Source organism: Gekko japonicus, unplaced genomic scaffold (assembly GCF_001447785.1).
Source record: "Gekko japonicus isolate JY-2015 unplaced genomic scaffold, Gekko_japonicus_V1.1 scaffold1835, whole genome shotgun sequence".
Classification (NCBI taxonomy): domain Eukaryota; kingdom Metazoa; phylum Chordata; class Lepidosauria; order Squamata; family Gekkonidae; genus Gekko; species Gekko japonicus.
Window position 1 is genome coordinate 327,021 of NW_015173191.1, and position 11,355 is coordinate 338,375.

Below are 11,355 nucleotides of genomic sequence, written 5' to 3' on the forward strand. Positions count from 1 at the left end.
TTAAATATACTGATTGATATCAAATGAGTTATCATAAATAATTTATAATCATTACCATGTTATATATGGATTTCATGTGAGCAATAAGAGGTTGCCAAACATTCTGGAATATCTCAGCTTTTCCTTGCTGATCTCTAAGAGGAATGAGTTCAGCAACTGGCCAACATTTTTCATCCAATATTTTAAATGCTATATGTTGAAGATGTTAAACTGTTAAACAATTCTTGATGTTCATATCTTTCTATACCTATGGCTGAGGATAAAGAGGATCAAGTAGGAGAAAATAATTTATTAAATTCATTAATTTAACTGAAACATTTATTAGCCACCTTTCCTCCTGATGGAGCTCCAGGCAGCTTACAAACATACATACATACATACATACATACATACATACATACATACATACATACATACATACATACATACATACATACATACATACATACATACATACATACATACATACATACATACATACATACATACATACATACATACATACATACATACATACATACATACATACATACATACATACATACATACATACATACATACATACATACATACATACATACATACATACATACATACATACATACATACATACATACATACATACATACATACATACATACATACATACATACATACATACATACATACATACATACATACATACATACATACATACATACATACATACATACATACATACATACATACATACATACATACATACATACATACATACATACATACATACATACATACATACATACATACATACATACATACATACATACATACATACATACATACATACATACATACATACATACATACATACATACATACATACATACATACATACATACATACATACATACATGGCAGCTTACAAACACAGATAAAACACACGGCATAAAATACATTAAAAACATCAAAGCTGAAATTTAAATTACTACTTAGGACTGCTAGTAAACTTAACCAAACACAATTCTAAATAAAACTGTTTTCAACTGCCCGCTGAAGACCAAGAGTGAGGGGCCAGGCACACCTCCTTGGGGAGATTATTCCATAATTATAGGGCTGCCACTGAAAAAGCCCTCTCTCGTGTACCACCAAACACTTTGAATTGGGCTTGGGAGTTAATCAGTAGTCAATATAATTGCTGTAATATCAGGGCCACATGCCCCAATCACCAGTTCAGCTCCAGCGTTCCGCATTAGCTGCAGCATCCAAACACTCTTCAAGGATAGACCCAAGTACAGCACATTGCAATCATCCTGTCAGGATGTAACTAAGGCATGGATCACTGTGGCTAAATCTGAGTGACCCAGGAATGGACACAATTGAAACACCACTTTAAGCTGGGCAAAAGCAGTCCAAACCACCACAGCCACCTGTTTTTTTTAAGTTGAGTGTTGTGTTGAATAGCACTGTGTCAAATGTTATCCTTTTACATACAGCAGTTATTTAATAATGTTTTCATTTTAAGTACCCACTGATTTCTTTAAATGCCTTCAGTGCACTGTGCACCACTCTGGAATTTTGAAAAGCAGATTCTAAGTTCCTGATCTACCAATGAAGGATGCCCATGTCTGTTGCAAGTGTCCGTTTCTTGGCAATGCACCAGGGGACTCAGGGTCTGGCCAGTGAGTCCAGGCAGGGCTGCCAGTGTCACGGCTGCTGCTGAAACCGAGCACTTGGCCCCCGCAGAAGACCTAAGTACTGCTGGGGATGAGCTCCCGGCTCTTGACAACCCCACACCCGAAGCCACGGAAACCGCTCCAGCAGCAGCTAAAGCAGACTCATGCCAGAGCAACACGCCCCCTGACTCGCCCCCACCGGTATCCCGTCTGCAGGAACAACGCCGACGGGACATGGCATCCCAGTGATGGGATGCACGAATGCACGGTAGGCTCTCGTTTAGCTCTGAGTATTAGCAGGAGTCGGGACACAATCAGGGTGCACTAATAGCCAACAGCCTGCTGGGCTATTTAGCTCTCACACTCATGCCAACTAGTTGTGCTAGCAACTAGTCATTTTGGAAGCTCTGCACCTCACCACCAGTGTTCCAGTTCTTGCTCCTCGTCTTGACTTCTCGGCTCCTGACCTCAGCTAATATGACTCCGCTCTTGACCTACACCTCGGACCTCTGACTCTCTGGCTTCTGACTTCTTTGGACTCTGGCTTTCACAACTGCTCTAACTGTTGGTGATTTTGGACTTGGTCTATCGGTATTGCTGCTTGCCCGGTTTTGACTTTGGACTGCCTTTGGACTCTCTTACTCTTGCCTGGCCTAGTACCGTGTTCGTGACAGCCAGGCCCTTTCCAACATCTGAGTCGAAGTACCCATAACCGCTCAGAGCCCTTAGGGGGTGAGCGGTCTATAAATTGAAATAAATAAATAAATAAATAACTCCTGAAAAAAATTTACCAGATGAGGGGGGAAAGCCTGTTTCATATTTACTGCATCAACATCTACAATTAATTCTGTAACATATGTTTATAAATGAAGAGAAGGATGAGATACTAACAGCAGAGGATTTTGTAACTAGTTTCTTTCAAGTTGACATGTGGGAAAAATACAGGTCCTATGAAAGCATTTTTTCCCCTTACAGGTTCAAATATAGTAATGTCATAATGTACTAATACATTTTATCATAAATGTACAGTCCACACAGTCCTCTTTATACAAGATGCTGAACATTAGCTATCTTATTCTTCAAAAATACCCGTTCTATTAACAGCTCAAACAAGATGACCTATACATCATCACTAGAAAAGACTGCTGATAATTAGTAACATTCAAAAAAGGATTTACCATATAGAATGCTATCAAAACATTTCTGTTTGGATGACATAACATTAACAACACTGGAGTTAGTTTTAAAAACCTGTAATAATTTATTTACTATTTACTCATTTAATTGGGGGGTGACATTTCTTTTAGCTCCTAATTACCCTCTGCAGCTGTGACAATGATTCTGAAATGGTGTACTAAGTAGCAGCATGCGTCATACTATAAAGCAGCTAATCAACAATGCTGCAACAATATATCCAAGTCTCTGTAGATGATATAGTTCAGACAAAGATTGATCCATAAGCATTTATGTGCACAGCAACAAAAGAAACCAGAGTATTGGCTAGAATTGCAACAAGCAAAAAAATCATGATGAGGACAAGATTCTGTTAATAACAAGTGCCCTGGAATTGTTACAAAGAAAAATTGAAGGCTAGCAGGCATATTATAATGTGTTGGAGCAACTGTCCTTGTCTGAGAAGACTAGATTTTTACAACAAAGTCTGCAGATATTTCTGAAGAAACTTTCTGTTGCTTTAAAAAAAAGTTCTTAAAACTGCAGCAACTGACCAAATAACCAGACGTGAATTCTGTTACCTAGTCAACAAAACTGGGACCTGCTATATACTTACATAACCAGTGGCTGACACTGGGACAGGTGGTCCTGCAGGTAAGTGGGTCCAAAGGCATAAAGGAAACAGGCACCACCTTAATCTGAATTCAGAAAAAAAAACCCTGGCAACTAGTTTAGAGTTCTCCAAACAGGCCTAATATATACCTATGATATAATGCATCTATGATCTGTAAATAATGCCCTCAAATGCTGTGAATTATGTACACAGTTCTTGACAACAGGTGATAGTAAGGAGGTTGGTTGAGAGGAGAGAAAGTATGTGTATGAAAAGTGAAGTGAAAGAATAAAAAAAGACAAGAGGAGTGAAGTGTTCTGACTGGACAAGAGAATGTAACAGAGAAGGGATATATATCGGAGAGGCTGAGAAGAGGGGGCATGAGTTTTGGGGAAAGAAGATTATCATAGGAAGGGCTAGGCTAGATAGGCAGAGATTTGTAAAGTGAGACAGTTAGACAAGGAAACTGTTAATGGTAAGACTGGAAAAGGTTAGATTCATTGTTGTGTCTTTTGTAAAATTTCCTTTGACCAATTAATTTATTTTTTGCCAGGATCAAGCTACAGACTGAGAAAAATGACTAAGTATTCTAATTTTCTTATGATTCTTAAAATAGTTTGTTTTTATTTGGTTTATTTTATAAACACTGTGTTTTCAGCAGTTCATCACCCAAGATTAATAGTTTCACCATTCACATTAGCCAGCCTTCCTTACAAAAAGGGGGTTTAAATGAGTGAGAATCGAGAGTGGATCTTGGCGGTAGCATAATCTGTTGATATCGAGAAAGGCAGGCAGACAGACTGCACCTCAAGTTCAAAAGATCTGAGACATCTTAACAGGAAAAGGGATTACTGATCTGAAGTGATACAAAGAAGCAGGATATGAAATTAAGAGCAAGAGAAGGACCACACATTAAGCCACAGCGCCCACCAGCAATACCCATCTAATTTATACCAGCTAGACTGCTGCATTTTGCACTAGTTGAAATTTATAAACTGTCTTCACTAGCAATCACATATAGAACTTCCAATAGCCTAGCCTTCTGCTTACTAACACATGGATCAGCATGGCCAGAAAATACCATATTAACCCACATGATCAAGATAGAATGGAACAATGCAAATGTTTATCATCTTCCAACAGACGCCATTCATGGCATTAATGCTGTGGATCATTTCCCCATGACCCCTTTTCAAAGAAGACAATAGGTAGTTTTAGGCAGGGTTGGAGGGTCCTCAGCCAATGGGGACAGGACAGTACATAGATTTTTGTCACTGTGGCTGTCCCAACCATCCTCCTACCACAGGATTAGCTGGTCACTATTTTATAGGGCCAAGCAGGAATTTTAAGGGTTGTCTTTTGGAGAAACCTTTTTTCATCTGCGTTGTGATGTCCCAGAAGGATGAGTGTTTAATTATAGACTGGTTAGGCTACAGGTAACTGGAAGGAATAGGGTAGGTTGCTCATTTAGGTAGGGAGAAATGGAAAGCACCCGGAGGCATCTGGCATGGTGGAGGGGGTTTCCAGAACAGGCTATCAGACACTGCACATCTGGGGGCACTGGGAAGAAGCACCCTTGGTGCTAAACTGCTTTGTTCCAAGCCTGGTAATTTTACGGCATGTCTGGGGAGAGAGATTAGGCTTGGCACCTCTCAGTACCTAGTGCCTATGCAGGCAAGGATTAGCAAGACCAAATGAAGAGCTGGCAAAGTTTGGAGTCATAAAAGGCAGTCATGGTTGGCTTTCTAGCACAGCATGCCTGTGGGATAGTTAGCATACAGCAATAAGAAATGATAGTGATCAGCCATTTAAATACATAAAATTAGTTGAACCTATACATTTCTCTTATGCCCTCATTAGGGGGGTGCCAAGGGGAACAGATGTTTTGTCAAGCAATAAACATTTTATTTTATCAGCTTTAACACTGATAACGGAAAGAAACACTAATTTGCACCATTATGTTTACTCACTTCCTTTCATGGAAGCCACAAAGACAGCAGATACTTGAAAAGAATCTTTCAAGAACTGTATTTACAATGAAGATCATATACCAAGATGAATCTGGGGGGGGGCTGAATTGGTTATAGATGGTCTACTCAGGAGTAAGCCCCATCTTATTCAGTAGGGCTTACTTCCAGGCAAGTGTCCATAGTATTTCAGATGATACAAGTCTAACAAAGCGTCTCAAGAAGATACATGCTCCCAATAGTTCTTCACTTACCCAGCAAGCAAACTCTGAGGGCCAGTATGGTGTAGTGGTTAGGAGCACAAACTCTAATCTGGGAGAACTGGATTTGATTCCCCACTCCTCCACATGCAGCTGCTGGCGTGACCATGGGTCAGTTACAGGATCTTTCAGAGCTGTTCTCTCAGGAGCAGTTCTTGAAAGAGTTCTCTCAGCCCCACCTACCTCACAGGGTGTCTGTTCTGGGGAGGGAGAGGAGAAGGAGATTGTAAACCGCTCTGAGACTCCTTCAGGTAGTGAAGGGCGGGGTATAAATCCAATCTCTTCTCTTCTTTATCCTGCTTTACAATTTCTGTTACCTTTAGAAGTCAGCCATAATAATGATTTAAAAATAGATGCAAGCCACTAGACTTCAGAAGAACTAATTGACACAGTTTCTAAGTAAGTAATATCAAATAATTGAATTCACAGATTATTTTCTATTGATTTTGCCCAATACCCCCCTTCCTACTGCAGCCACTGAAATCCCTGATGTTATGTCTTATCTGTATAACATCTCATGCAAAGCTTAAGACCTGGAAAAGGATTGTAAGCTGGAACAATCCTATTGGCTATTGTATAAATGTAACCAATCAGAAGGCAGAGAAGTGTTCAGGAGGGAACAAATCTGATTGGGTGTTATCTCTGTAATGCCATTGGTCCTTAACTATTCTAGGGCGTGGCTACATCAGCCCGGGATAGTTTAAAAGGGAGCTTTTGCTCCACTGTTGTGTGTGTGTTCTATTACTGTTCCTGTTTACTTCAATAAAGCTGATTCACTGTTTGATTATGAGACGGCGTCGAGTTCCCTACTTAAACACCTGAAATGCTGATCTTGGGGAACAGGAAATCCTCAGGAACAGCATGAAGGCAAAGCATGGGTCTGCAGCAGAGGAGGAAATCAGTGAAAATTGTCCCTTTGGTCAATAGAAAATGAACTTTCAATCTGATTCAAAATATAGAAAGAGCTGAATGCCGGATGTGAATGAAGCAACAAAAAGGAATAAGTTTTTTGTACTAGAAAAGCAAACGTAGTGAAGGTTAGAATCACAAATTCCCGAGTTTAATATAGGGCCAAGTTAGACATGAATGAATGGAGCTATGGAATCTGTACTTTAAGACAGTCTCACCAATGTTTCTTTTTGCTGCCTAAGGACACAACAACAATAGTGTTATATGGATTATAGCTTCAAACATGAACAACAGTGCATAAACACATCATGATACCTACAAATTATCATATACACAACTATCAGACAAGCACACAGCTGAGCTGTGCTTTGATCAAGAACTGATGACACATTTAAAGACAACAGAGAGACTAGCATGTGGGAGTGGCATGATAGAAATGCAGCACTCGTTATGGGTGCCAACATGTCCAGAATGTTCTGAAATTAATTAACTTGAATAGGGAATATAAAACACTTATGTTACAGCAGCAAACAACTCAGAAACAGCGTGATCTATAATAATGGATCTCCTTTTGGAGGAAATTCTAAATTAAGGAATATTGTCAAAGGTATGATAGCATCTGCTGTAGTTAACACTGATATAGCAAACGAAATTGGGGGGAAATATGAGACACCACAAGAGACTGATCTGTAAAGGTAAGTGTCATATAACCACTATACAAAATGACAACTGAACAAATACAAGGAACAAACACATACAGTTGCATCAGTTTACTTAGTTCCAAAGATTTAAATTCTAGCTTGGATATCGGATTCTGAATTTTCCAATACGAGCTTTGCACCTATCCAGCAGCATTGTTCGAAGACTCTGTGATGTTCTGAATTCCAAACAAACCTGAGCCAGGCAAAGCCCATTGACTTGAGGCATATGACTAACAATCATCAAGAAACTGTCATTGAGGAGGCAACTTAAAACATTTAAGAGGCGCTCCCTGCACAGAATTCCATCAACAAAGAATGAGAAGTACTGTAACATTATGTAGCCAACCCCCCCCCCATGCAACTATGGTCTTTCTGCTATGACAAAGTCTCTCAGTCAAGGACATTAGATATTAGGGAAAAATTAAATGACTAAACATATTTTCACTAGACAAACAGCTAAAATGTTAAAGAGAACATCAGACTTGTAAGAGTAACAGAAAAAACAATTCTGCACACTTTCATGACCCAGTGTGAAATTCTCAAAGCACTCCAATACTGTCACTGTTTCAAAAGGTACAGCTCTCCTACTGTTTACTTTTACTATTTTTGACATTTATGAATTATACTTTCTCCTAAGCCAAAGAAGAAAGTACCACTTAGTTATGAAACACTCAAAGCACAGAAATTTCCCTGGGTTAAGAAATATGTAGTACATTTCGTTTTGCTCATACAGTACCTAGCTACAATCCTTCCAGGTTACATGGCCTTGATAAAGATACAGCACTAATGAGAAGTGAAAACAACGATTTCTGTGAACACCATTCATTGAAAGAATGTAACATAAGATGATACTGAAGAGAAGAAAAGGCGCGCTTTATATGGTGTAACATATGAAAGAACTGTAGATTAGCTTTGCAACCAAAGTTTTTTGATTGCAGTACTACTACAATGAAATTCTTTGTACACCTGCAGCAACTTCCGCCGACATCTACTGTAGTAAAGTATCACCATTACAGGCCTAGCAAGTACAAATATGGATAAGAGATAAATCAGTCGGCTTTAATGGAAATGGAAAACTCAAGAGGGAAAGATGTATCTACCAATAAGAGATTTACTTCCAGCACCAACACCAGTGCTCAGTACTGTTTAATGTACCTGTAAAGGAGACTGCCAACCTAGCAGTTCGAAAGCAAGAAATTGCAAGTAGATAAATAGGTACCACTTCAGTGGGAAGGTAACAGCGTTCCGTGCACCTTGGTGTTTAGTCATGCCGGCCACATGACCACGGAAACATCTTCGGACAGTGCTGGCTCTTCGGCTTTGAAACGGAGATGAGCACCGCAACCCAGTCGGATTCGACTGGCTTTCGAGCAAGGGAACCTTTACCTTTTAAAGGAGACTGTGCAAATGTTATGTGCCGCTGCAATAGTTTTCTACACATCATTTGAGGCCATCATAAAGCCCATGTTGCTTCAGTAACATTCTTTGAGTTTTTGTATTTTCTAAAATGAAAGTTTTCTAAATAAAATGAACTATGATAATTTTTCTTGCAATTTGTTCACTGTCCCTTTGCCTGGAGCAAGTGGTTAAGACGCTGAACTGCAGACTGTGGAAGGTCAGTAGTTCAGCAGTTTGAGACCCGGGTGCCGCATGATGGAGTGAGCTCCCATCTCTAGTTCCAGCTCCTGCCAACCTAGCAGTTCGAAAGCAAGAAATTGCAAGTAGATAAATAGGTACCACTTCGGTGGGAATGTAACAATGTTCCTGTGCCCCTTGGTGTTTAGTCATGCCGGCCACATGACCACGGAAACATCTTCGGACAGTGCTGGCTCTTTGGCTTTGAAACGGAGATGAGCACCGCAACCCTAGAGTCGGATTCGACTGGCTTACGAGCAAGGGAACCTTTACCTTTACCTACTAAAATTTGCGCCTATGGCATTCAGTCCTGGATTATAGCCAGATTCCAACAACACATAGTTTCTCCATATCTTTAGGTATCAAGGGCCTCTAGCACTATTAAGATGTCTTTCCCAAAAACTGCACTTGCTTCCTTGAGTCATCTGGAGCTAGATGCTTTCCAAGGAAACTGGCACTCTGGGGGTCTGGACTGCATGGGGATAGTTTGGGTAGAGGATTCTTGTATTGTAACAAGAATCAGATTTCAACTGATTCCAGCACTGGGTTATAACTGAGTTGGGAAGTTCTCAAAGACAGGCACACGCCATATACTTCTTTTCATCAGAAACATGTTTAAGTACACCTAAGTGGAAGTTCTCTCCTGTCACAATTAGGAGTGAAATTCGAAATAAACTCTTTAGAAGTCATATTAACTGATGCTGGCCTGGCCTTTCAGTCTATGAAACTTCAGCACAGAAATTAAAGTTATAGTCACTCTCAAAGAAAGGGAGGATTTCACATTATACTACAAACCAAAGCTGATACTCTTCTTCCCTGCTAGGACTGAAGGTTCTGCAACCAACCTGGGCTGCTAGAGGGCACAAGAACTGAAAGCCACCTCTCTAAACTACGACGTCTATAGAAACTATTAAGAATCAAATAACAGTGTCTCAAAACCCACTCAGAGCGGGCGTGACTCTCTGACCAGCCCGCCTCAGAGGCAAGAGAAACACTCTCCCTCACACAAGAAATTGTTCCTTTCATGCCACTAAGACCCATATGGGGAACAGTCAAAGAAAAAAAACAAGATGCACCTCCGGTCCTCACATGTGTTTATGGTCGGACAGCCCCTCTCTGGAGAAGCCCAAGAACGTTTCGAATCCACACTACTCCCCCCCACCCCGGGCTTCATCGCTCCATGCGCTGTCTCTGCAAAACTCCCCTTCTTTGCCCCCAGCCTGAGAAGATACAAAGCAAGGGGCGTGAGGTGCCGCCACCATTCAAGGTCCCTCCCCTCCGGCTCCTACAGCGCGAGAGGTCCGTCCCATCGTTTGTCCGCCCTCTTTTCCCTCTCCCCCTCCGCCTGCCGCCAAGAGGAGTCCTCCCGCTCGCCTTCCCCTTCTCCAGCGCTGAGCAGCCCGTCTCGTTCCTCTTCCCCCGTCTCCACCACTCACCCGCCGAGCCCAAGAGCAGCCACAGCAGCCACATTGCTCCAGCGTGGCCACCACCGCCACTCTGCAAAGTTTGGGGGCTTTCGCCTGACCGCCTCGGACTGTCGGCCTAAGCCCGGCCCAGGCCCAGGCTGCTGTGCGGGGAAGCAGGCGGGCAGAGGAGGAGGAGGAACAGGGGTAGGCTCCCTCGCAGTCAGCCAGCCGGACCCTCACGCCCAGCCAGCCGTCTGCACGCTCTCGCACACAGCACACGCAAACGCAAACACTGCAAGGAGAGTTGCCATTGCGCCGCCCCGGCGGTGTGCTTGATCCGCGGCTTGCTGACTCTCTGCCCTGACCTGCGGCGCTCCCGTTTCCTGAGCGCCGACCTGCCGCAGGCGCAAGCCCAGACGGGGCCTTTGTGTCTGTCTCCCTGCAGCACTTTTGATAAAGACTTCAGTTGAGAAAGTGCAGAGGCTCCAGATTGTGTGGGAGCTGCTGCCTGTACGTAGAAACGTATACCCACCTGTGTGGGAGTGTTCCAACTTCCTTTGGACTTGGTGAGGCTTTCTTATGAGTAAATACGGATAGGATCCTGCTCCTCTTTTGTGATCCTAAGCATGCATATTTGGACAAGTTGCACTAAAGTCAAGGGAATGTTCATCAGAGTAAAATATGCTTAGATTTAAAGTGCACAATTACTTCAGAGTAAACTCCATATAACTTAATGGGACGTCTCAACAGATATTCATGGGGGAGAATACCATACCTGCAGATACCATATTTTTCTGGGGTTTCGCCCTGCCTTGAAACCCTGCCACAGATTCAGCCCCCTTTTAGTGCATTCATTAGAAAACAACCACATTCATTAAGAGATTGGTTGTCATAAGAATATTTGCACCTTCACTTCCAAATAACCATTATATAAGCTCTTTCTGTACCTGGTTCAACATGCCACAGAATGAGAGTGTAGATTTATGAGATGGACCGCACCACTTCATGTAGGTTGAGGATCTTGGAGAATTATATT

The 11,355-nt window shown here is 41.8% G+C and overlaps 1 protein-coding gene across 1 annotated transcript in view; it reads right to left on the bottom strand.

Annotated features, from left to right (window-relative positions):
• The window catches only part of LDLRAD3 (low density lipoprotein receptor class A domain containing 3), a 219,277-nt gene extending 208,885 nt beyond the window's left edge, over window positions 1-10,392 (bottom strand). Inside the window, exon 1 of the mRNA XM_015422615.1 lies at window positions 10,350-10,392. Coding sequence (XP_015278101.1) covers window positions 10,350-10,383 — 34 coding nt within the window. The 5' untranslated portion in view covers window positions 10,384-10,392. The remainder of the gene's footprint in view (window positions 1-10,349) is intronic.
• Between the last annotated feature and the right edge of the window lie 963 nt (window positions 10,393-11,355).